Genomic DNA, 27,656 nt, shown 5'->3' with positions numbered 1-27,656 from the left:
GATGCGCAATGCACATGGAAGCCTAGCCTTCGTAGCAGCTGAAATCATGTGTCGTGTGATAAATTAGGGCGGGTGGGGGGGTTGTTAAGCCACGCAGTGGTAGGTAGGGATGGGTTTGGTGCCCTATTGAATAACATTTAATTTTATGACGAAAATACCCCTCGGGCGCGCTGGTGACCTTCCCTTTCCTCGTTCCTAATCAAATCCATGTCCATCATCTTGACCCCTACGGGCCCCGTGGTGACCTTCCTTTCGCTTGTTCCTAATTTCTTCTCCATCTTGATCAACCAAGCTTCCCACCAACAACCCAACCCTTCCGAGTCTCTTAAATTTGCCCCCATTTCATTTTGTTTCCCGAAAGCTTGATTCTTGTTCTCGGACCTCCATCTTGTCGTCATGGCGGCCGTTTCGCCTCCGCCTGGATCTATACCTCTCTCTCGTTCTCCATCTCCAGCCACTTCCTCCCCTTCTTCTCCTTCCATATCAAGCTCCATGCTGTGTTCTTCAAAGAGCCGTCATGGATCCAGTCTCCGGATTGTCTCCGGATTCGGGATCAAACTACGTTGTGGCCCGGATCTGAAAGAAGGGAGGAATGCGTCACTAAAGTCAAGCGGCGGCCATGTTATTGGCAGCGTAGGAGAGAAAGAAGAAGAGAGATGGATAGGGGGAGATGGAGGAAGAAGGATGAGGAGAAAGAGGATGGTGGTGATGATGTGCAGCGCCGGCTTGGAGGGGATCGGTGGGAGGAGCAGAGAGCTGGCAAGGGAAGAAGGGTTCGTGATCCCGGAGAGGTTGAAGGTGGTGGCGATGGTGGCGATGGTCATGTGCCTATGCAACGCGGACCGGGTGGTGATGTCGGTGGCCATCGTCCCCCTCGCCTCCAGATACGGCTGGTCCAGCTCCGTCTTGGGGATCGTCCAGGTTATTACGCTCTTCACGTTTCTCTGCTCCCATCTTGCTGCTGATTAGTTCGACTCCATGCATTTCCTCTGCGTGTCTTCATGATTGGATTTCAATTTGGTTCAAACGATCGATCCAGCCATAGAGATCATATTCTTCGCGTAAATTGATTCACCTGTCCATTCTACTCGCTGTCTCTATAAATGGTTCTTTATATGTTGTATGTATATAATTCTGTGACCATATATTAGATAAGACGAAATTAAAGCCTCAAGGCCCATGTTATATATTTTGAACCAAATTCGTTCAGTGTCCAGAAATATCAAATACCCTACATTTGCTTCACTTCCGCAATCATTGAGAAGAGAATGATTTAAAAAAAAAAAAAAAAAAAAAAAAAAAAAAAAAAAAAAAAAAAAAAAAAAACATATGCATGACATGTTGTTGGAACAACCGTCCTGGCATTTCTTTAATCCTTATTCTCCATGGGGAGCGGTTGTTGGGAAGATGCGTCTGGGAGACATTTTTTCTACTTGCAAATGGGTATCCCTTCACACACACACACGCACATATATATATATATATATATAATATGAAAAAAATTCATCGTGCGTTTGGTAGGTGCTATCAACCAACCCGCCCAATTTGATTCCTTCATGTGGCGTGGGCCCTGCAAGGTCACTAAATCGTGCACAGTCCTTTGACCGGGCCCGCCACACTCCATAGTTTTGCCTTTTGCCCCATTGTCGCCTTGACCGTTAACCGCATCCAACGGCACAGAAAGAGCCGCTCCTGCGATGGGTGCACGGGAGAATTTAGAGATTTCTGTTGGTCATCATCTCATCGAGCTTAGAAATGACATGCAGCACTGCTTAAATCTCAATATCTGCAGTACCTACTACCTACTTCTACTTGTACCATGTAAAAGGCCCGTAGTGGCAATAGTTGCACCTCCTCTAAAACCGCACCTTGAGGACTTTGAGAGTGGCTGGCTACTTGACATCCACGGTGTCTCAACCAGAGAAATGCACGTAAATAACTATTATATTTTTTAGCAAAACGCGTAACAATGCAAAGCAAACAATTAATAAATAAACAAGAATACAAAATCATACCTCACTGCACATTAGTTGGATAACTAAAATATTTTGGGATTTGGCAGTCATCATTTTTATGGGGATACCTGGTCTCATCCATCGTGGGTGGAGCTCTCGCGGATAGATACGGTGGGAAGCGAGTCATGGCGTGTGGGGCGGCCATCTGGTCCTTGGCCACCTTCCTCACTCCATGGGCTGCTGACCATTCCACCGCGATGCTTCTGGCGGTCCGTGCTCTCTTCGGCCTTGCGGAAGGCGTCGCCTTCCCTTCCATGTCCACGCTGTTATTCAGGTGAGCACCTGTCCACTTGTAGTTATTGTCAAGCAGAAAACAGGCCCAATATGGTCCATGTTAGACATGGGCACGGGCCTTCAAGTTTGTGTCGTGATTTAGTCCCAGCCCGGCCTCGAAGAAAACATCGATTAAGGGTTAAGAGAGATTGATCTTTGGATGCTGACATATTTCTCTCATGCATGATTGCAGGTGGTTCCCAGGCCACGAACGAGCTACTGCTGTGGCTATTTCCATGGCTGGTTTTCATCTAGGGAACGTTATAAGCTTTCTCGTCTCTCCAATTATATTGTCGAGGCTCGGGGTCAATCGTTCTTTTGCTTTCTTTGCATCCCTTGGATTCTTTTGGCTGTCCTTTTGGGCGTTCGGGATCACGAATGATCCTCGTGATAGCCCTCGCATCAGCCAGGCTGAACTGCACCTAATTCGAGCTGGGAAGACTGACTCCAAAAAAGAGGCCAGCAAATTTCCTCCCGTACAGCACTTGCTATCCAAGTTACCGTCGTGGGCCGTTATACTTGCCAATGTTGCCAATAATTGGGTAAGCTCAGCTTCTACTGCTGCTGTAAAATAAGCTCTGCAAGCTTGGATCCTGTTTAGGCAACCGGTTTGATATATAAACCAAAAGCCATCCATAAATTTTGCGGAGGAAAAAGAGGGGGAAATGACTGCAAAAACTGCAAATATAATCAAGGATGTCTCACAGCCTGATAGAAACCAGCCCCTTATAGTCATAGGGATTCATTATTAATTAGTTCAGTCAAGCTGAAAGAAGCATCGTTTTCAATGTTAAAACTATGCTCTTTATAACATGGTATTTTACTACCTTGTAGGGCTACTTTGTGCTTCTCTCATGGATGCCCGTGTACTTTAAGACTGTAAGTGTTCTGAATCTGTTCATAGTAATTTATGCTTTGCTTGGCATGTGCCTGATGATTTTCTATTCTTCTCTTCATCAATTTTTCTGGCTTTAGGTTTATAATGTGAATTTGAAACAAGCCGCATGGTTCAGTGCTGTACCCTGGGGAGTTATGGCCCTGTCTGGTTACATAGCTGGAGCTTCTTCAGACTTCCTGATCAAATCAGGTTGCTCTGTGACACAAGTTCGAAAAATCATGCAGGTAATTAATTGGTTTGTTTTCCACCAGAGTTACTGTTGATTATATGAAACTAGCTTCTTCATCTATTCTTTAGGTATAATCATGGCTCTTACTTTTGCTCATAACAAGCACATAAAGATTGGCCTTTTAAGGGCAAGATAATTATGATCAAGACAACCAAGGAAACAGTTTTCAACTCATGCATCTTTCATTTTGTATACGTGCTCTCGTTGCAGTCAATTGGTTTCATTGGGCCAGGGGTGTCACTGTTGTGCTTAAAATATGCCCAAACACCAACAGTGGCTGCAGTTCTCATGACTATTGCTCTCAGCTTAAGTTCTTTCAGTCAAGCAGGCTACTTCCTCAACATACAGGTAACTTTCATCTCAAAATTATGCACGTCAAAATGTGATATGCTATCAAATTGTAGAAGTTCTCCCGAATGCTATGCTCTACATAATGTGGGCAAGTTGTCTGAGCATGGGTTAGGTTGTTTTCATCAAAATCTAGGCAAATAACGAAATATTGGCTGGGCGAACGAGGAATCTTTAATTTATAAATCTGTCTTTCTGTTGTCATCTGATCTTTATCTGACATAAAGCTTTCTCCAATTTGCTGCTTTGATCAGGATATTGCTCCCAAATATGCAGGATTTCTTCATGGTATGTTCAAAATCCATGAATTCCAGTGGTCATATCTTTCAAATTATCATATAATCAAAAACATTTTTGTATGCATACTCTTTGATGCCTCTACTCTTTTGAACAGGGATAACAAACTCAGCCGGCACACTTGCTGCTATAATCAGCACCATTGGGACCGGTTACTTCGTGCAGTGGTTGGGATCTTTCCAGGCCTTCCTCACACTGACAGCAGCTGTCTACTTCGGCACCACCATTTTCTACAACCTTTATGCGACAGCAGAACAAGTTTTCTTCTGATTTTTTTTTTTAAAGATTTCTTTCTGTATTAGATTTGTTAATTCATCCCTCTGTTTGATAGGATGAGCAAAATCAGCAAGAACCATAAAATAGAGATATTCTGCTGCGATTTTTGAATTCTACATTATTGCAAAACTGAACAGAGTAATATCATAAAAAGGATTTCATGGATCAGACTCAGATAAATCGGAATCAGACTAAGCAGATGCCAAATTTTTAACAGCAACCTAGAATAGCATTCCAGAGGATTCTTGATTTATTGGAACTACAAGGCTTTGATCAAAACGAGGACGGGTATAACTGCAGATTCAATTCATGGCAGGTTTGGCAGGTGTAAACCTTTTTTTTTTCCTGGTCAGATTTTTATTTATGGTTTTGGATGTTAACCAGAGATAAATATGTTGTTTAGATATTAGTAGGTAGGTATGGCAATGTGAAATCTAGTTTAGAGGATGGTGCTGGAGAGTTTTTTTTCTTTTTTTTTTAATATATTATCGGTAGAAAAACAAAAGAAAAGAAAAGGGAATGAATTCAAAAGCAGACCCCTTGTTTCGTAGCGAAACATTAACTATACAAAAGTGGAGTCAAAGGAACATAACAAAAAAATTGATAATATGATCAGAATATAGTATGTCACGCCTCTGATTTGAGATTATAAATCAAAGGTTATGACAATCATCGCATACTTATAGAAAATTCTTTCCATAAGCATACAAGGTATTTTATCACGATATCAATGCTTCATAATGGAACAATCGATCAATAATTTAAATCAAAAATATAATAATCTAAATTTTAACTTTAATATCTCAATACAGTCAACAAAGTTCCATAAGTCTTACATCAAATTCAATAATATTTTCAACCTAAAATAAAAATAAGGAGACTCTGCTTCTAATCACACTTCCATTCCTATCTTGTATTATCTTAATTCCTCAACATCTGTAAAAATAGTAAAAATAAGAGGTAATGAGCTAGACAGCTCAGTAAGCAATGATCACTTTTAACAGATTTTATCAGGTATTTAAGTAAATAATTATTTATAAAAAATAAACATATAGAGTTCATCAATTCAAAATCAATTTCGATTATGCAACATAGTTCATGCCAAATTCATTTTTTTTTAAAAATTCGAGTTTCTTTCGAGATTCCAATTTCTTTCATTTTTAAGTTCTTTTCATCAACTATGAGCTATAATCATATTTTTCTTGTGGCAGGATCATAATACCGCTTATCTTCTTATGGTGAGCTGCGAATCATCTGGCAGCAAAGTCCTTCGGAACTGTTGGTCTCTCTGGCAGTTTGTCGCTGGTCTCTCTGGCGACATATCGCTGGTCTCACTGGCGACATAAATCCTCAGGACAAATCAATTGCCAACGTATATGCCTCTATTGGCGGAGTCCTTTACATAGTCAGGTTGTCAATTCATATTGTTCTTATATCAGAATTCTTCATAAATCATATTTTATATTCTAATTTTGATAAAAAAAATATATAATCATGTAATATCGAAATCAATCAATATAATGCATCATGAAATCAATATGTTCAATCATGCTTCATCATAACATTTTGAATAAGATATTTTTCATAACAAAATATCATTCATCCAATCTATGCATCATTTCACAAATTATGTCAGAAAAATATATTATAATTTATCGATAAATCTAGAAAAAGTGAAATATTACTTATCTCGAATGCATTCCAATAAATCCATATAATTCTATAAATTTTCTTTCAAAATTCTTCAGTTCATAAATCATATCATAATATCCGATTATCAGGTGTCAACGATACCTATACGAGATCAAATTCAATAATCAGAAAGAATACGAATACCATATTTCAACGATTTAAATTAGGTCCGATCATCTAATTTTATCTACTCAAAATCTAATTAGGACATAAATGATCCAAAGTTTGACTATCATATCAAATCGGATTCGAAATGATAGAATCGAGATTTCTTCATTGATTTCATAAAATCAAGTAGAGAGAGAAAATCAGAGGAGAGAGAATTTATAAGGTACAATTCAAATTAATCAGATGCCATAGTCTAACATCTCAATTGATGTGATCAAAATGATCTAATCTAAATCATGGTTAAATCAGGATCATGGATAATCAAATTGAGAAATATCGAATCTGATCAAAGTGAGTGCCAATACATTGCCCGATAATCATGGATCAAGATTCTTCATCAGATCAAAAATATTAAAAAAATTTCTTTCATTGACTAATCTTTTTAGAGAAAAAAATTGATCGAGAGGGAAACGACTTAGAGAGAGAAAATTCTAGAGAGAAAAATTCATCTTGGACTCTTCAGACGATATGATTCAATAAATCCGATCGATCAGATCAAATCATGTCAAAATTATCATATGAATAATTCAATAAAATCAAGAAAAATAAAATATAAAAATATCTGATCTGATCAAAGTGGGTGTCGATGTACCGTCCGACGATCACAGATCAAAAATTCATCACTAGGATCATTTAAATTCATCATCATTCTTCTCAAAATTTTAAAAAAATTCTTAGGAGAGAGAAATAATCTAGAGAGAGAAAGTAGAGAGAGACTAGAGAGAGAAAGAGAAAGTAGAGAGAAGAAAAGAGGGAGAGAGAAAGTCTCTCTCTTTCTTCTTCTTTTTCCTTTTTTTCTTTTTCTTTTTCTTTTCTTTTCCTCCTTCTTCTTTTTCTTTTCTTCTTCCCACAGCTTGCCTTGGGCCGAAACAGGGGACCTCACAGTCTCCTCGATTAGTCGGCCGACCGACGGTCATTCGGCATGAGACTGGTCGATGACAAGAGGGCGACGACAGGCGGCTCGGAGAGACCCAAACTGGTGGCCGACGGTGACCACCGATGCTCGAAAAAAAATCAAGAAAAAATCGAATCCTCTATTTTTATAAAATTCAACGACTTCGGTTGCTAAGCATGCACACCGGCATGAGAAGGAAGGGGGAGAAGAGAAGAAAGGGATGAGGCTCACCTTCGATGCCGGCGAAGCTTTTCTGATGAAAAATCTCGATGGGCACAGTGACGGTCTTCCGCAGTGGCTTTCCAGTGATTGCCGCCGATGGACTTCGGGTTCTCTAGTGAGAGGGAGAGAGGAGGGACCCCTCCTTAAATAAAGCCGGAGGGGGCCTCTTTTCGACTCCGATTAGGAGCCGGTGAAAAGAGGAAGAAGACTTCCTTCGAGAGTCTTCTTCTTTGTTTCTTCCTTCCTTTTTTTTTTTGTTTCTGTATTGGGCTGGGTTTAAGGCCCAATGGGTTGGGCCATGACATTAGTAATTGCAAAACTACTTAAACACTTGAATTCAGAGCAAACAATTCATAAATTTTTACCAACCAGGATGGGATATTGGAAAAGAATGGTTACGAAAAATCATTGGCTTTTATGTGTTTTCTATTGCCCGTCCTTCATCACCTTTATGTCCCTCTATGCCCTATAAATTCTTGTGAAATCTCAAGAATAAAACATTAAAATGACCAAAAGCGAGCAAATAAAGAAAGCCAGAAAATTGAAAAAAGGAAGTGGAGATTCAAATTCATGATCCCATGAAGCACCATGCGGGTCTTAACATTCTGAAACTAAATCATGACGTCTACAAAATAACAGCACATCATCTAGGGTTCTTTTGTTGATTCACAATTTAGCAAAACCCCATTCCCATCCATCCTCTTCACCTTAAATCTGAAGGCAATGCAGCAACACATTGCTGATCTTTTCGGCAAAAGCACTCTAATTCTTCTTGTTGCTGTGAGGCTCAAAATTTCAAGTGGGAAGATTGGATAAGCCATGCTAGAGTGACTGTAGCAATCCGATCCGAGTTTCCTTCGAAAAAACCTACAAAATAAATCAAAAATTGATGGAGATCCTCCAGTCTTTGACCCTCCGATGCTTAAGTCAGTTTGAGCCTTGAGAATAAAAAGTAGAAAAAGTAGAATAGAAAGCAGGAGAATTTATGTGGAACTAGAGGATTTGTGACTTTGTGGCAGCTAGAGTTCCAGCAGCAAAGTCTCACTCTAATTTGAGCTTTAGTTTGAGCTTGAGACTTTAGAGTCAGAATTTACCTGGAGGATCCCTTAGCTCTCTATTTATAGAGAGACTGATGAGGTCATAAGAGAGTTTGTTAGGCTGTTAGAGGAGTTTGTTAGGCCATTGGAGGAGTTTACTAGACCGTTGGAGGCCAGCTGTAGGTGAGCTAGAGCATAGCTATATATATTAGCCAAAAATGAAGTCATACTAAGCTGTATATACTAGCTGGAGATGAGTTGTAGTACAGCTGTATATGAAATCATGGCCAGCTTTCACAAGATGACTGTAGTCGTCAATGTAATAGTTCATCTCGATAAAATATCAGGGTGAAATCAAGTATCATATGAAATCCTGAACGTCTCAAATATATGTAATACTCTGCTTCAGGTTGATATTTGTATGAGTTAAAATAAGTTAGGTTGGTATTTATATGAGCTGAGATGAGTCAGATTGGTGCTTGTATGAGCTGAGATGAGTCAGATCGGTATATATATGTGCTGAACATAATACTTCACCAGAAGTTAATTCAGATAGCTCAAGTCGATGTTTATGTGAGCTAAAATGAGTCATCAGCATTCAGCCTCTAATTCAGGTCGGCTTTATATAAACTCAGCCTCCAATTTAGGTCGGCTTTATATGAACTCAGCTTCCAATTCAGATCAATTTTCTTATGAGCTCAGCCTCTGATTTAGATCGACTTTCTTATGAGCTCAGCCTCTTATCGGCTTTATACGAACTCAGCCACCAATTTAGGTCGGTTTTCTTCTGAGTTGAGATGGAAGAATTCTCACAATACTTGCTCTCCACTTTTGAGTCCCAAAAATTTATTTTGGACAAAAGAAATAGTCTAAGAAATAAGTTCTCAGCTTGTTTGAGGTGACGAATTTGAACCATTTGATTTTTTAAGTGAACTGCTCGTAACCTTAAGTAAATCGAAAGATATCCTTGATTCGGAGGTCGATATTTAATAAAATTTTAAAATAACCTTGATCCAGAGATCAATAATAGAATTTTAAGATAACTTTGATCCAAAAATCTGCATTTGATAGAATATCAAAATAACTTCGACCTTGAGATTGGTATCTATATGAGCTAAAAGATAATAACGATCCATAGATCAGTATTTGGAAGATGTTATCTTCGTTTGTGCCTCTCAAGGCTCTACCAATCTAGAGATTGAATTTGGAGATGTCTTATCTCCATTTGTGCCCTTCGGGGCTCTACCTATCTGAAGATTAGATTTTCATAGATCGAAAGATAATATACAAGAATAAGCTCATTGGAGCATTGTTTATTGATAATACTTTCGAAGATTTTCAAAAATTCAGATACAGAGAGATCGGTATTTTACAGGATAACCTCAATCCTGAGGTCGGTATAACCTCAACCCTGAGATGGTATTTAGTAGAGCTGAAAAGATAACCTCGACTATGAGGTCGGTATTTATATGAGCTAAAATATAACCTTGATTTTGAGACTAGTATCCGATAGAAATCTAAGATAACCTCAATTCGTAGGTCGATAATTTTTAAGATAACTTCGACCATGAGGTTGGTATTTAATTATATGAGCTGAAAGATAACCTCGATCATGAGGTCGGTATTTATATGAGATAAAATATAATCTCTATCCTGAAATTGGTATTTAATAAAACTGAATGATAACATCGACCTTCAGGTCGGTATTTGATAGAATTAAATAATAACCTTGATCTTCATATCAGTATTTTATAGAACTGAAAGATAATCTTGATCTTCAGATCGATATTTTACAGAACCGAAAGATAACCTTGACTCTCATATCGGTATTTTATAGAACTGAAAGATAACCTTGATCTTCAAATCAGTATTTTATAGAATTAAAAAATAATCTTGGCTCTCAAGTCAGTATTTGATAAAACTGAATGATAACCTTAACCTTCAGATTAATATTTTATAGAAATGAAAGATAATCTCGACCTTCATATCGATATTTTATAGAATTAAAGATAATCTCGACCCTCAAATCGATATTTTATAGAATTGAAAGATAACCTCGACCTTCAGATCGATATTTTATCGAACTGAAAGGTAATCTCGACTCTCATATCGATATTTGATAGAATCGAATGATAACCTCGACATTTAGGTCAGTATTTTATAGGACTAAAAGATAACTTCGATTTTCATATCGATATTTTATAGAACTGAAAGATAATCTTGACCTTCAGATCGATATTTGATAAAACTGAATGATAACATCGATCTTCAGATCGATATTTTATAGATCTAAAAGATAACCTCGACTTTCAGATCAATATTTTATAGAACTGAAAGATAACATCGACCTTCAGATTGATATTTTATAAAAATGAAAGATAATCTCGATCTTCAGATCAGTATTTTATAGAACTAAAAGATAACCTCGATCTTTAGATCGGTATTGAAAGATATTATCTCTATTTGTGCCTCTCGGGGCTCTACCAATTCGGAGATTGAATTTGGAGAGACCTGTAATAGAGTTTCAAGATAACTTCGATTCGAAGATTAATATTTTATAGAGCTGAAGATAATCTCGATCTGCAAATCGATATTTGAGAGATCTTATCTCTATTTGTATCTCTCGGAGCTCTACCAATCTAGAGATTGAATTTGAGGAGATCTTATTTCTATTTTAGCCCTTCGAGGCTCTACCAATTCAAAGATTGGATTTTGAGGAGATCTTATCTTCATTTGTATCTCTTGGGACTATCAATCCGGAGATTGAATTTTGAGAAGATCTTATCTCCATTTGTACCTTTCAAAACTCTACCAATCTGAAGATTGAATTTTGAGAAGATCTAATCTGGAGATTGGGTGTCTCACCTTCAATGAGTCTCTGTTGAGCCTTTCTATTAAGATCGGCTTTTTCATGAGGTAGACTTCCTAATGAGCCACTGTTGATTTTTCTGTTGAGGTCAATTTTTTCACGAGCTCAGCCTTCATCCTTCTAATGAGATCGACTTTTTAATGAGCTCAGATTTACTCAGTCTTTAGTTGAGGTCGATCTTTTGATGAGGTCAGATATCACGCATCAGTTAAGGTCGGCCTTTTGATGAGGTTAGATATCAAGCTGTCTTTAACCTTGACTTAGTCTTTACCTTATCTTTGGACTTGACATTCATCATGGCTTTATTTATTTTTATTCTAACTCATGTGTTCAAGAACCTATTGTCCAGTAAAAAAAGAATAGAATAGTAGATGGAGCTTGAGAGTTTATTACCATGGAGGTTATAAGTTCTGCTTGAGAGCTTCTGAGTTATGTTTGACTCATTTTTATTCTTTGCCTCAACTTTGGCTTAAGCTTTGCCTCAATTCAAACTTATTTTTGCTTTATGTTGGGCTGATTTTGATCTTGGTTCAGTCGTGATTTTGATTTCGACTTGGCTCTATTTTTTTTCTTTGATCCTATAAGAAGAAAAAGAGAAAGAATAGCAGATGGAGGCTTAAGAGCTTTTTATCGGGAGTTTTTGTTTGAAAACTTGTGAGTTCTACTCGACTGCTTGTTGTTTGGCTCGGACTTGATTTGTGCTTTAGATCACTTTAATTTTAGTTGAAAATCAGGCTTTCTCTTTTTTTCTTTTTCTTTTAGATCAATTTTTTATCTGGGCTTTAGAGACGCTCGTAAGCTGCCTCAGTACATAAGAAGCATGAGGTCGGACATCAGCATCCTCGGCTTAATAATGTTGGCAGTAGGGCATGAACAGGATAATCCTGCATGCCACCTCAGATTTGTTCGAGATCAGATTCATGCTGTGGCCTCATGCAAGCCATCCCAGATTTATCCGAAATCAAATTCATGTGTAAGCTTCAGGTGTTGGGACAACGCACTTGGTGGTTTGTTGAAGATGGTCTTCATCACTTCTAGACTTTGGAGACATCCACAAGTCACCTCGGAGTTGTCAGAGGTCGGATGTATGCGTTAGCCTTGGGTAGACCGCATGGACTCTAGAGACGCATGGGGCATCTCGACGTTGTTCGAGGTTGCATGCATGCGGAGACAACGAAAGAGACAGGCAACCATCAACTCAGTCCGATGGATGGCTTTAGACCTCGGGGCCAAAACATGATTGATGATGGGTATCTCAGAAATTGGTGCTGTAGAGGATCGTTCTCATGCAACAACCACCATCTGAGATACACACGGGAGCAGGCCTGATGATGGGCGGAGGGAATTGACGTTAGTAAATTATCGATTTGGATGTTTGGCACTGGGAGGCATAGGCATAGTACTATTGATGGGCTGAGAGAGTTGATGTCGGTAAATTACCGATCTGATTGGTGTTGACACCAGAAGAAGGCAAGGTGCACGGGAGCCCAAAGATTACTGGCCTGACTGGTCTTGATGCTAAGAGGCATGCGTGAGCTCGGTGAATCTCCAACCTGGCAGGCCTTGGTGACGAGAGATGCACGGGAACGTCGAAGGCCTCGATCCGGTAGGATTTGGTGTCGGGAATGCATAGGAGCACCAGATGCTGCCGATTCTGCACGTAAGAGATAGAAGCTCAGAGAACTTATCGATTTGGAAGGTTTTGATGTCGCAAGGCCACTGACGTGGAGGTTTCGACGTCGGAAAACTACTAAGCTGGTGAGGTTTTGCTCCAAAAAACTACTAAGCCGATGAGATTTTGCTCCGGGAATGCATGTGGACGTCCGGAAGGCCTTGGTGATGGTTGATCCATCAGAGCTTGGCCGTTGGAGGCATACAAGAGCGCAGAATGCTATGTGGTGGAGTTTGGCACCGGGAGCATGCGGACGCGAGCAAGGCTCAATGCGATGGGGTTTGACATCGGGAGACGTGCAGGAGCGTAGCAGACCTTGGTGGCGATCGATTTGGAGGGTGTTGACGCCAGGAAGCCACCAATACGAAGGGGTCTTTATGCTAGGAAATCACTAACCTGACGGAGTGCCAGGAAGCATGAGGGGGCGTAGCGATTTTGACGTCGGTAAACTACTGACATGAAATACTTATTCATTGGGAGCCACATGGGCCCACAGTAGATTCGATGATGATCGGTCTAAGGGAGTTTTAAGGTCGAAAAACTACCGACCTGACAAATCCAGATGCCGCAGGGTATGGAGGAGCGCGGGAGGCCCTAAGATGATGGATCTGATGGGGCTAGACCCCGAGATGCTTCGGATCCGATGGGGTTTAATGCCGGAGAAGCACGCAGACGTAAGGAGGGGAGTCGGAGACCACCAGGGCCGTCGATCCGATGGAGCCCACCACCGTCGGTGGGATTTGATGTCGAAAGGTGTGGAAGCTCAGGTGTTGTGCAGATGGCCTCAGGCGGTGGGAGCTGACTTCCTTCTCCCTTCTTTCTCCCCTTCATCTTTTCTTTTTTTTTTTGTGGCTTGTCATGTCACCTGTAAGGTGACTTCGACCATGTCCGAGGCCAAGTGCATGAGGATTTTCTTCTCTTTTCTTTCTTTTTTTCATTAATTAATGTAGGACTAAAGATGCCATCCCCTTACAATATGAATATTATTTGATCTTGATTGGATCAATCATGAAGCATATGTTGCTTAATATAATAAATAAAAAAAATTTAAAATATTAAGAATTATATGGCTTTAAAGGTTAAATCAATTAACTAAGAACAAATCAATCATAATAAATTGAATGTAATAGAGGTTTAAGAAATACCTCTATCTGATGTCGTCACAAACAGGTTAGATCCCCCATATATCAGATGAATTTCATCTTGAGATGTTTCATCTCCTTCCCTTTCAAGGATATGTTGTCTTAAAATCTAAAATCGAAACTTGAGTTTTCTCAAACAGATATTTCATTTGGATAAATTTTTTTATCTTTATTTTAATTTTTTCTTTGGCTCATATGCTCAAGAATCTGTTGACCTGCAAGAAAGGAATAAAATAGTAGATGGAGCTTGAGAATTTATTATCAGAGAGGTTATGGATTCTGTTTAAGAGCCTTGGAAAAAGAGGTGGTCGGAAATGATGTTTTTGCCCCTCATAATGTTCTCGAGCACCGAGCCTGACCCTTTAGTTTTTTGAATTGGTGAGTGTTGTCACCTCATAGTACGTGAGGGCCACATCCATCAATGTTATGAGTTGACAACTTAAGGCTTTAAGGGTGGCGTAGTAAAATGGCGTGACCTGATAAGAATACATAGAGGGATCTGACCTTCTGTGGATAAGAAACGAGATGTTAAAGAAAATTTTTATTGAGGGCTCATTGTGCTAAGATGGAGGTTCTTGAAGAACTATCTCTAATTACTACTCCATAGCACGCTTTTTTATGCTCTCTAATTCTTTTTCATAAAATTTTTGGATAGGTCCCTTCCTCTAGCGCTAATTTGTTGCTACGAGGCTCAAAATCTTAAGTGGAGAGATTGGATAAAGCCATACTAGAGTGGCTGTAGCGATCCGATTCAAGTCTCCTTCGAAAGAACCTGTAAAATAAGTCAAAATCAGTGAAGATCCTCTGGTCTTTGACCCTCCAATGCTTAAATCGGTTTGAACCTCGAGAACAGAAGGTGAAAAAAATAGAATGGAAAGCAGGAGGATTTATGTGAAAATAGAGAATTTGTGACTTTATGCGAGCTAGAGTCCTAGCGGCAGAGTCTTCTTCTAGTTTGAGCTTGGAATTTGAGAATCAGAACTTATCTGGAGGATCCCTTAGCCCTCTATCTATAGAGGGACTGATGAGGCCATTGGAGAGTTTGTTAGATCGTTAGAGGAGTTTATTAGGTCGTTGGAGGTCAACTGTAGGTGAGCTAGAGCATAGCTATATGTATTAGCTGAAAATGGAGTCATACTAAGCTGTATGTGCTAACTGGGGATAAGTTGTGGCACGCCTGTATTTGAGATCGTGGCCAGCTTTCATAGGATGACTGTGGTCATCAATGTAATAGTTCACCTCGGTAAAATATCGGAATAAAATCAAGTATCATATGAGATCCTAAATATCTCGGATATATGTAATACTCTATTTCAGATTGGTATTTATATGAGCTGAAATGAGTCAGGTTGGTATTTATATGAACTAAGATGAGTCAGATTGATGTTTATATGAGCTGAGATGAGTTAGGTCGATATATATATGAGCTGATCATAATACTTCACCAGAAGTCAATTCAGATAGTTCAAGTCGGTGTTTATGGGAGCTGAAATGAGTCATCAGCATTCAGCCTCCAATTCAGATCGATTTTATATGAACTCAGTCTCTAATTCAGATCGGCTTCCTTATGAGCTCAGTCTCTGGTTTAGGTCAACTTTTTTATGAGCTCAGTCTCTTGTTGATTTTATATGAACTCATCCATCAATTCAGGCCGTCTTTCTTCTGAGCTGAGATAAAATAACCCCTATAACATTTCCTATTCCAGCAATTACGGTCATCACTGCAGGAAAACATGTTGAGAATAATTTGGCTGTTCGAGTATGACCTACATTACTCCAGTTTATGAACCATATGGTAAATTAATATACTGCTTTGGGAGGATAATCTTATATATCATGTTGCATATCCAAAAGGGTTCCTGCTGTTTAAAAACACAAGCAGCAAAATGCTTCTAGCTACAAAATTGTCATCCATACTAGCTGCCTGAGCCGGTGTAAAATAGACCTGGATCTTGCATGTCATATGGTTTTCGATATGACTTGTAATTTATGTTATTGTATTCCGTGCAGGATCAGATGACATCCTCAGGTCCTCTTCACTGAGTTGCGAAATAATGAGCTAATATTACTGTCATCTTTGTATAATATAATATAATAAATTGAAAACTGCATTATATTTCATGAGTAGTGACAAGATCAATGTGATGATAATCATATGACACTACTATAACAATCAAAACAGAAATATGGTAGCTATTGTTTTATTTTGGGTGTTATATATGGATATATGTCATGCATTAGAAAAAAAGAAGCACCTCAAAACTATCCTAATAACCATCATATATGCCAGAATAGTCAATAATAATGCACGAATAGTCAGTAATAGTCACTAAGATGTCACGAAGCTTTCAAAGAATATGCTTCTTGCTGCGCTAAATGTTTTCCACCAACGGCTGGAAGCCTCTCGCCTGCTCCTTTTCGACAGCTGCCATGCGACCTCAGAGTCTTGTCACTGCGTTTCCATGAATTTTTTTTTCCCTATTTTTCTTGTGCACTTTGCAGAAACCAAAATGTCGAAAACGAGACGGAGCCATTTCCTACCGTGCACGTCCACATCCATTCCAGCTCATCGATCTTCTCACTCTTCGTTCCGGAGCTCCGATATTTTTTTTCCCCGTTCTTCTAACGTAGCGCCATGGCCCCAGTGCAATCTCTCTCTTGTGGCCGCTTCTCCCGGAAACCGGTAGTCTTCCCGCTCCGCGTCTCACTCCTTTCGCTTTGCTCCCAAAAATATCTAGAAAAAGGTGGTAGTGGTACTGCTTCTAGCGTGTGTGGTGGTTCAAGGCGGCGCTTATCCTGGATCTGGTGCTTTCCGCCACGTGACCGATCGTCCATCTCGTGACGGTCTTCTCTTGGCACCGCTTCCTTCTAGGAAGATTTAAATCTTCTGCGAGCGTGAGTTAGAGAAAGAGGAGGAACTTGGGGAATGCGTGTTTAGCTTCGTCTCCTCGCTGGGCCTGGAGCTGACCGATCTCTCTCTCTACGCCCCAGTTCAGTTCGATCTCTTTGTAAGTTTTTTCCCTCTGATCATTGCTGCCACCTTTTCCTAATCCGATTCATAGTTCTTCGTCTTTTGAAGTGGATTCTTAGCTTCGGGAACTGATCAATTTACCCCACAACATGGAAGATTTCGTTTGTCTCCTTTTAGTAACTTCTATATGATTTCCGTTTCTTGGCATACGAATTCTCCACTTTTCTTGCGATTTCGCCCTTCTTTCACATACCAGTTGTTCTATTTATCTTAACGATTTTCGTTTTAATTTTGCCTTTTCGAGAATCATGCTGTGGTATATATCTAGAATAATGTGTTTTAGTAAATAGTTTACTTGTAGGATGTTAGCCACATCTATGCTCTTTTTTTTTTTTTTTTTCATGATTTTAGTTTGCGGGATTTAAAGGGATATATTCCATGCCGACCACAAAGGAAACCGTAACTACTGCTGCAAATGATGGTTCTAAAGTTCCAGCCGTTGCGCATCCTTTGGCAGAGGAATCATCAGAAATTGCATCCAACATTGCCTACCATGCTCAGTACAGTCCTCATTTCTCCCCTCTCAAATTCGATCCGGAGCAAGCTTATTATGCCACCGCAGAGAGCGTCCGTGACTTCCTGATTCAGGTGAATCCTTAGGGGATATTTCCAGATGAGTTATGGTAGCCATCTGTTTATTATCTCTTTTTTCTTACAGCAGCTTTGCCGGTTCCTTAGTTGTTGTTGTTGTTTTTTTTTTTTTTTTTTTTTAAATCCCCTTCCATCGTGCTTAATTGCAGAGGTGGAATGAAACGTACCTTCATTTTCACAAAGTTGATCCCAAGCAGACATACTACCTGTCGATGGAGTATTTACAAGGCCGTGCGCTTACTAATGCTATCGGGAACCTCAACATACGAGATGCATATGCTGATGCTCTAAATAAACTGGGACATGAACTTGAAGAGATTGTGGAGCAGGTATTGAATCATTACTCGTATTTTCTTCATAGAATCAGCACATTTGGATGGGAATCCTCCCACAGCCATTTATTTGTTTGCCACACGTAATTAGAGGCTTAGAACTCTCATTTAATTGATGTGGCCATTGTGAATAATTAATATTGTGATGATGTTTGGAAGAAATGATATGATAAGAAAACTAGGATTCTTTAATTCCTAATCGAAGAATTTAGGTTTAAAAAGGAGTTGAAGAGAGTCTTGTATTTCACAAATGACCACAAAGAATACTTATGGTCAGTCAATTGCTCTATGGCATCGTCACTGTTTACCATCCAAGATTGCTCATTTACAGATAATTTGTAGCTCTACAGGGAGTATGGTAGCTGTGGCTGCATTGATTTCCTCATTTACCTTCCTAATTGCCACCTGTTGTGTTATTTTGTTATCATTTCCATGAATGAAAATTGACATATAATGACTTGAAATTATTATGAGGACAATTAACAGAATTTATTTTTTTTTAGGAGAAAGATGCAGCTCTGGGTAATGGAGGCTTGGGTAGACTGGCATCATGCTTTCTAGATTCAATGGCAACACTAAATTTGCCTGCTTGGGGTTATGGTTTACGTTATAGATATGGCCTATTTAGACAGCGGATATCCAAGGAGGGCCAAGAAGAAGCGGCAGAAGATTGGCTTGAGGTATCATCTATGCTACAAGATCTTTGAAACATCATTTTTTTTCTTTATTTTTATTCTCTTCACTAAGAGGTTGTGTTTGCTGATGTAAATCAACAGAAGTTCAGTCCTTGGGAGGTTGTCAGGCATGACATTGTATATCCTGTTAGATTTTTTGGCCATGTTGAGGTCTCTCCTACGGGATTGTAAGTGCAGATCTTTTGGCACATACCACAATTACATTTGAGTGCAAGTAATATTAAATTTATTTGTCAGCAAAACCAATTTTTTTTCATTGTCTAGTGTGCTTGCAGTCAAGTGTTAAAGCAGCAAATGGGATTAAGATTGCTTTCTAGCATTTGTTTTGAATGATCCGTGCTGAGTAAAGTGATGCAGAAAGTAAATAATGATCATCTCATGAGAAAGACAGCCAACTCTTCAAGGACAAATGGTTAATCTGGGAAAGGATGTCCAGTTGAAATAAGTTGCATTTTATATTTATTTTTATGACCAGAGGACAATTTGATCACTTCTTTCATGGGGGACATGTTGCTGCTCAAGTACCTACGCTATCCTCTTCAAGCAGTTAAAAAAAGAAAGAAAGAAAGAGAGAGAAAGAAAGAAAATCATACACTTTAGTGCATTTCTTCTTGTTGCACTTGATACTTCAGCACCTTGTTATCCTTAGTTTAAAACTTTAAATTCCATATCCCAGCCCGATCATTAGCCATTCTGTCCATATCACCAAACGTACACAAGATCATCTTGGGCTCCTTTTAAGTTTGCACACCATGAATTTAATCTGTCATCTGTTATTCCCAAAATCATACAAAGTTGTATTAAAACTCCTTTTTAGATATTAAAGACTTCGACTTTTTAGTCTGTGAAGTCAGACTTTTCGGAGAAATCATCAGAAGTTGTTTAGCTCTTCATTTTAGATACTCCAATCTATGCTGCTAAGAACAGCTATATTCATTATTGATGTTCCTATGTGTTGGCACTTGGCAGTCGAAAGTGGGTGGGAGGAGAGATTATTCAAGCATTGGCCTATGATGTGCCAATTCCTGGATACAAAACAAAGAACACTATAAATCTTCGCCTCTGGGAAGCAAAAGCTAGCTGTGAAGATTTTAATTTATTTCAATTCAATGGTGGACAGTATGAATCCGCTGCTCAACTACACTCTAAAGCTCAGCAGGTATGTTATACAGTGACACATACGACTCATGAACATTGTCATATTAGCCTTATACTATCTCAAGGTAAACCTAATTATGTGTTATTTTCTACATTTGAGAAGTATGTGAATATTTATCCTGAGGGCTTTCCTGATTCAAATTATGTGGTTATTATATTGGTTCAAAGGGGTATATGTTAGGTGTTCTTTATTGTCTTTATTTGTTGCAGGGATGTGTCATTCTTTTTCTTTGCTTCCGTGATGCATACTAACAAATTAAACAAGATTTTGATAATCAGAATTTTCAGAAGTGTGATTTTCATCTAGCAAATATATGTGAGAGTTAGGTATCCAGCAAAACCAAATTAACTGAAGGTCTCAAAGTTTTGATCATTTTTACTGACTTCTTGTCACTAACTTTTCTTAAGACTTTATTGTGAACAGGTGGCTGGGGCAACATTGTATTAATAATTTTTTATTTTAAATATATAACTGTCTTACAAAAACCTGATATATTTGTTCCATTCTAGATATGTGCAGTTCTATACCCTGGCGATGCTACAGAAAATGGAAAGATTCTGCGACTGAAGCAACAGTTTTTCCTTTGCAGTGCATCCCTGCAGGTATGTTATAGGCTCCAACTAGCTTTATAAACTCCATATTTCCTCTGCAAATTCCATGCCCTCTACTACTATTACACTGTAGCATTTATACGCTATTTCTTTTTTACTTATATAGGAATTAGTTAGAAAAAATACATAAAAAAGGTATACATGAGTGAAGACTAATGAAGTATCAAAAAATGACATGGTCAATATCATTCTCTAAACTCTTTTTACTGGTGGGAAGTGGGTAAAATGCCAATGTGTCAGTTTGCAACTTTGTGACATGATGGAGGCATTGTTATTTAGGGGTTTGTTGTGGCGGAGAGGAGTGGACCAAGTTTGACCTTTTTGCAGTATTCATATTATGCGTACAAGTAGTAGCTATCTAAAGGTAGACATGATGAAGTGTTTCATGGAAATAAACCAATGGGACATGTATGTGTTGTGAAAATTTCCATTCTCCTAATGAAATTGTCGATGAGCTTATTCCATCATTTCCATCAATAGATACATGCACGAATATGTGTGTTTATGTTGAGCATTATTATGGCAGCCATTATGATCATGGTGTGGAGGAATTCTTCTTCAAGTTATCTGTTCTTTGTTATCTATGACCATATAAGTCGCTGCCTATCCCCATTATTTCAGCTTGGCTTTCTGTATTCTTCTATGCATCCATGTTACCACTACTCTGAAATACTTTCTGAACTTCTGTTCATGTTATCTTAGATCTATCCTTGCTCTTTCTTGACTTTTCAAGACAAATCTGAACCCCTGGATCTACCACAGCCTCTAAAGTTTCTATGTCATCGGGTAATTTGCTGCTTTTGCATAGGTAGTCTTTCAGAATTTCTTCGGACAATCTTTCCCCAAGATTTTTTTCATCAATTGTTATTTGTTAATATTTAATATTATTGAGACTTGTAAATTGTATTTGCCCATACTTCTTTTGAAGATCCAAAGATTGCTGCAGTTGGTGATGGATCATTTCTGACTACCTGTCACATGTTTGCAAAGCTAATTTTGAGCCTTGTAGTGTTAGGGATTGTACTGACTTGAGATCTTGTCACACCACTAAAGCTAAGATGGAATTGCCTTTAATATTGGGCTATTTTGTGATGTTTCTCAAGCTTACCGTAAAATTTAGGAGATTTCATTACAAAAAGTGAGATTGTCCAGATGGCTGAAAAGCATGTGAATGGTGGAGCTCCACATAGTTTCTGAAGGTAGTCGAAGCCCTTGCAATGGTCTTATTACATGTTATCTTCAGTTGTTGCCGAACACTCCCATCACATTTTTACTAGATTTTTACCTTTTTGTACCATGTTTCCCCTTTTCTTCTTCTTTTGAAGAAAGGAAGATCATTTTACTGATTATATGAAAGAATGTGTTAACTTTCCCCTTTTTTTGGTTTATCTGCCAATAAAACCAATTTGATACATATAGTGCTGTTGAGGTATAATTCATTCTACAGAATGTATGATCTAAAGTGTCTGCTTGTGACTTTGTGGACCACCAATTCCACCTTATGAAACCCTGAGTCATATAATTGATAATAATGTGGGGCTCGCTATTTCATTTTCAGGAATATTGGAGCTTAAGCTAGTATGGATATTTTAGTTGTATCTAAATAAGTGGTGTCACTTTGATACTACTGATAGAACATTGTGTAGTTGAACAAAACAATTTGCAGGATATTATTGTGAGATTTAAGGAAAGGAGAGCTGAGAAAACAGCATTACAGTGGTCTGAGTTTCCTAACAAAGTTGCTGTTCAGCTGAATGATACCCACCCAACGCTTGCAATACCAGAACTGATGAGGTTACTGATGGATGATGAGGGACTTGGTTGGGATGAAGCTTGGAATGTGACAACAAGGTGCATCCAGCGGTTTCTATGATTGCTTTTTTCACTGACAGAAACTCTCTTGTTGTTGTTGTTGAATACTGGTAGCAAATGAGACATAAAAGCTTTTATACAGGACAATTGCTTATACCAATCACACAGTTCTCCCCGAAGCACTAGAGAAATGGCCGCAAGCTATAATGACAAAACTTCTTCCCCGTCATATGGAGATTATAGAAGAAATTGATAAGCGAGTACGCCCCTTAACCTTTCATTGCCTTCTAAATGCAATGTACAGAGACTCCTCAGTAATCAGCTGACAATATCTGTTTGCAGTTTATGGCAATGATACATTCCAGCCGAACTGACATGGAGAGTAAACTCCCATCCATGCGGATTCTGGATAGCTCCAATCCTGAAAAGCCTGTAGTGCGCATGGCAAATTTGTGTGTTGTGTCTTCTCATACGGTAAGGCAGTTGCTTTGGCGATGAATGAAGCAGAGTCTTGACTGTTAGTCAAGTTCCATGGTTTGACTATGAGATTGCATGTAGATATTTCACAGCAAATTCATTTGTTTTTTTTGTTCCATACCTCATACTGATATTCCTAGTGTGATATCACTTCTCTTTTTGAGCCAAAGAGTATTGATGTGAGGAAGCTTGACGAAAAAAATTGTAGGTGAATGGAGTGGCCCAGTTGCACAGTGACATATTGAAGTCAGAGTTATTCACAGACTATGTCTCCATATGGCCTGCCAAATTTCAGAACAAAACAAATGGCATCACACCTCGACGGTGGCTCCGTTTTTGCAGCCCTGAGTTGAGTGACATAATCACGAAATGGCTAAAAACAGATAGATGGATCACTAATCTTGACCTCCTCTCTGGGCTTCGTAAAGTATGTCTTATATGTTGCTAATATTTTTTTTCTACAGTTTTCCTTGTGCCTGTTAATGTGCTTTTGACATGGTAAGTTTATGTCCATCAGTTTGCTGACAATGAGGAGTTGCATTCTGAGTGGGCTCAAGCCAAGATGGCTAACAAATGTCGCCTGGCGCAGTATGTATTGCACGTGACAGGCATTGCTATCGACCCCAATAGCCTCTTTGACATTCAAGTTAAGCGAATTCATGAATACAAGAGACAGCTGCTGAACATCTTGGGAGCAGTGTATAGATACAAGAAACTAAAGGTACAGAAGACTTCTAATTTTTTGAAATTTACATCAGCATCATTCTTTGCTTTCATGGTATTGGGCACTTTTTCTCAGCATCAATCTTGCATGTACAAAATCCACCCACATTAATTTTGCTTCCACTCCATAGGTTCACTAAGCTGTTGTAATATGCTTTTGAAATGTTCAGTATCAACAAACTTACCTTCGGTTAAGTGCATGGCTATATCTCAGCTAGCTGAATTTCAATCATATGATTTCTCACTGATGCCTGATAAACTGAAACTCAAGCGATAAATTTGATGTAATAAATAGATTCCCCCAGTTGATTTAGTTGGCTGATTGCCTGACTGGCTCTTTCTTAACTTCATATTGAAGTGATCAAATTAGACTTTCATTCAAATGAAATTATCTGAAAATTATATTTCCTATACTAGATTATATCATTATCTTTAGCTTAAGTTTAACTTTTAACTATATTTGACTGTTGGAACTGATATTTGTAGGAAATGAGCACTGAAGAGAGGAAGAAAATGACACCACGTACCATCATGCTAGGAGGAAAAGCATTTGCAACATATACCAATGCTAAAAGAATAGTGAAGTTGGTTAATGATGTTGGTTTGGTGGTCAACAATGATCCTGAAATCAACAATTATTTGAAGGTATGATGATTTAAATTTCCAATGGAGGAAACATCATTTCTTTTGCATGTTAACGACCACTTCATAACTTTTAATGGCAATCAGTCTTCAGCATTTTTATAATTGAAGGTACCATATTTTCACGACCTTGAGAATCTGACTTGACGATTCTAATAAGTGCCTCGTTACTTCTAAATAAGTTACTACCGTATTCCCTTTTTGTTCTATTTCATTCTTTTCATATTTATGTTTGTCTCACTGAGTCTTTTACAAAATTGCAGCAGAAAAACTGTGCTAATTCCCCAATCAATTTTCATCCTCTTTGGTTATTTGAATTTTGAAGCTCTTCACTTTCAGGATTTAGTATAAGATCAAGAATTGCATCCAAAAGTTATTCACAGCTATAAATTCTGATGGTGTTTTCTTATGCACATGTCACAGCTTACACTTAAACTATTATTACTGAATTATGTTTATCTTGTTCTTTGTGAGTATATGTTGCTGAACTTTGTAGTATTTCTGCTGGTGAAGGAAAATAGAACTTTTGTCTGTATCAATCATAAATAATTATTCATAATTCAGCTGCTCCTGTCGTGATGAACTTTTGGGAACCATCATGTGTGGATGTGGGATTTTTTTTTTTTTTTTTTTTTCAGAAAAGAAAAGATTACAACTCTGGCTATGGCTTCAGGAAATCTGCTTTTATACTGATCTTAGCTTGTGAAACATATTGCTCTACTTGACAGCCTAAATTTTAAATGTTTTGGTCTTCAGGTTGTCTTCATTCCAAATTACAATGTATCTGTGGCTGAAATGCTTATTCCTGGTAGTGAAATCTCTCAGCACATCAGCACAGCAGGCATGGAAGCTAGTGGGACGAGCAATATGAAATTTTCTCTAAATGGTTGTTTGATAATTGGGACATTAGATGGTGCAAACGTCGAAATAAGAGAAGAGATAGGGGAGGAAAATTTTTTCCTTTTTGGTGCCCAAGCAGATGAAGTCCCACAGCTGCGCAAGGAGAGAGAAGCTGGATTGGTAATGGTTGTTTAGTGTTAAAAGAATCGACTGCTTAAGCAAATAGCTTTCCATCTATATCATTTGAACATTTTAATCAGCAATCGGTGCCATTTGTTTTCATGATTATATTAAAACTTTGTTGTCCTGCAATTTTGGGGCTCAATGGTTTTCCTGACAAAATTTCAGAATCATATTATAGCCATCATAGAAATGCACTTTTGCTGGTCTATAATTTGTGGTCTGACATACAGTTGTTGTTTGCAGTTCAAACCAGATCCACGATTTGAAGAAGCCAAAAAACTTATCAGGAGCGGTGCATTTGGTAGCTACGACTACAATCCTCTTCTGGATTCATTGGAAGGAAACACTGGCTATGGACGGGGTGATTATTTTCTAGTTGGTCATGACTTCCCAAGCTATATTGATGCACAATCCAGGGTGGATGAAGCATACGAGTAAGTTAATGGACACCTAAATTTTTTTTATCTCCTTAGCTGATGTGATTCACCATTTCAATATGATGCTTAAATCCATTTATTTGTCAAATATCGAGTCCTTTTGAGATGCAAGGTATCTTGTCGACTACTGACATAACATGAGAAAGCTTACCTTCATATAATGTGTGATATAATAGGATCTGAGAAAAGCACAAGCTCAGACAAGGTGAATGAAGAATGGAAAAGCTTTGTTCCTCAATACTAAGCAAATTGACTCATAATATATTACCATATTGTTTATCCAAGTTCTAGATATTTCAAACTCACTCTTTATCTGTCTCAATTCAAATATCTATGCAAAAATAGCCTGACCAATTGCCGTCCAGACCATAGTCTTTGCATACCCCTCGTTCTATGATTCCCATAACTTCAATGTAGGCTAATCAATTTGTATCCATGACTTATAGATCCCCATTTTTTTTGGTATTAGTGTATGCAAAGTCCATTACTACTATATGAGAGAATTTTGCTACGCATCTTGTTATCGTGGTATTACATATCCATGATATAAGTCATGGTCTCAGGAGTCCCAGATGTTTGCAACACTTCATCGGTAGCTGATAGAAACAGCTTTAAGTATGCCATACAGTAATTTGTCATAAATTCTATTTGTCATTGTTTTGGCCAGTATCAAGTACCTTGTTTGTTTATTTTGAACTGTGGTTCTTTCATAATAAATTTATAAAAAACATTGCTTGCCAATTTAATTGAAATCAAAAGATAACTAAAGATTTTTCAATCTGAAGAGTTCATGTACATCTCCCTCTCTTACATGGGTATTCTCTTACTACTGTCTGTCACAGGGATCGAAGAAGATGGCTGAAGATGTCTATCCTGAGCACTGCTGGAAGTGGAAAATTCAGCAGTGATCGAACCATTTCCCAATATGCGAAGGAAATATGGGACATAAAGGGCTGCCCGGTGCCATAGCTCTAAAAGGAAGGCCCAGCAAGGCAAAATTCCACCCGTATTGCATATATCATACGCGAACAACGACAACCACAATAAGGCAAGATAAAGTTGTCCTCTCGTTCTACTGTTTTGTGGAGTTTGCACAAGTGGAATAATAAAATAATTGGTCAGATATCCTATCCTGCATGTTATTTGTTGTATGCTCTGTCATGGAACTGAATTCTGGTGCCCATAGCTAGGTTGCATGTCATATTTTCACAAGCTGAATGATAAAATAGACATATTGGTCAGATATCCTATCTTACATGTTCTATTTGTATGCTCTGTCATAGACATCATGTTACAGTAACCGAATTTTGGTGCACATAGCTAGGCCACATGCTTTCGTTTTGCAGAATAAGATCAGAAACTTCCTATATCGTCCAGGATTAAAGCACAAGGCATGCTCTGTTTATTTAAACATTAGAGACCGCACAAAAATTAAGTAATATAAATGCCGTTAATGAATTTTCTTCAAACAATGCAACCAGGGCCAATTAATCAGTCCGAAATTCCAACCTGAAGAAAACAAGACTTTTGAACTTCAGCAGACAGGTTGAGGGACCTGCGGGTGTCTATCGACAAACGAGCAGTCTGAAACCAGGATCACTGTCATCCAGCCCTACACTTAACCGTGCACAAACTAGCATAACCTACTGGAACGATAGGTCAGTTCATCTACAGCAATGTCTCAGCTGCTCCAATAATAAGACTTGACTCCAAACAATGAACGATTCTATAACCATTCAACCGGCACTGCTGTGTTACAAAATATACAGCAGCGTACCACATACCACGCTTGAGCCCCTTTAGAATCATACTAAATTAAGGTCTATTAAGCTTACATTCATGTCATCTCATGAGCCCCGTGTTCTGAAACATGCAGCAGCACCCCAAAATCTCAAAAACAGAACCGTGTGCAGGCGCTTCGCTTCTGTGTGCTGAGACCAAGACGGAAAGCAAGTTAAGATGCACTCCAGCTCAAAACAGAGACGCCCAAACCAAGTTGGGGCAGCGCAGCCTACCGAGAGTCTGCCTCTCAGCATTACAGAAGGATCGTTACTGCAGTGGCACTGGGGCGCCAGCAGCAAAAACTGAAGT

The 27,656-nt window shown here is 38.6% G+C and overlaps 2 protein-coding genes across 3 annotated transcripts; both read left to right on the top strand.

Moving 5' to 3' along the window:
- The first annotated feature begins 132 nt into the window (after positions 1–132).
- LOC105046281 (probable anion transporter 2, chloroplastic) lies at positions 133–4,452 on the top strand. Its single transcript, XM_010924834.4, has 8 exons — positions 133–921; positions 2,063–2,289; positions 2,482–2,830; positions 3,123–3,167; positions 3,264–3,410; positions 3,626–3,763; positions 4,018–4,051; positions 4,158–4,452. The coding sequence occupies exons 1-8, from the start codon at positions 397–399 to the stop codon at positions 4,328–4,330; spliced, it is 1,638 nt and encodes a 545-aa protein (XP_010923136.1). The 5' UTR covers positions 133–396; the 3' UTR covers positions 4,331–4,452.
- Positions 4,453–16,678: 12,226 nt separating this feature from the next.
- On the top strand, positions 16,679–26,808 carry LOC105046284 (alpha-glucan phosphorylase, H isozyme). 2 transcript variants are annotated; one of them, XM_073258669.1, is made up of 16 exons: positions 16,679–17,040; positions 17,415–17,651; positions 17,804–17,983; positions 18,490–18,666; positions 18,763–18,848; positions 19,651–19,840; positions 20,350–20,442; positions 22,118–22,302; positions 22,406–22,523; positions 22,606–22,737; positions 22,949–23,167; positions 23,258–23,461; positions 23,950–24,108; positions 24,862–25,125; positions 25,372–25,562; positions 26,408–26,808. In XM_073258669.1, exons 2-16 carry the CDS (start codon positions 17,442–17,444, stop codon positions 26,532–26,534), a joined length of 2,535 nt encoding a protein of 844 aa, XP_073114770.1. In that variant the 5' UTR covers positions 16,679–17,040; positions 17,415–17,441; the 3' UTR covers positions 26,535–26,808. The 2 variants fall into 2 exon arrangements, with proteins under 2 accessions (XP_073114770.1, XP_019706257.1); XM_019850698.2 differs by having other exon boundaries at positions 16,828–17,040; positions 17,431–17,651.
- The last annotated feature ends 848 nt before the right edge of the window (positions 26,809–27,656 follow it).

Source organism: Elaeis guineensis, chromosome 5 (genome assembly GCF_000442705.2).
Source record: "Elaeis guineensis isolate ETL-2024a chromosome 5, EG11, whole genome shotgun sequence".
NCBI classification, from domain to species: Eukaryota; Viridiplantae; Streptophyta; class Magnoliopsida; order Arecales; family Arecaceae; genus Elaeis; species Elaeis guineensis.
The sequence above is the reverse complement of the archived record's forward strand: the minus strand, read 5'-3'. Positions and strand labels throughout refer to the sequence as shown.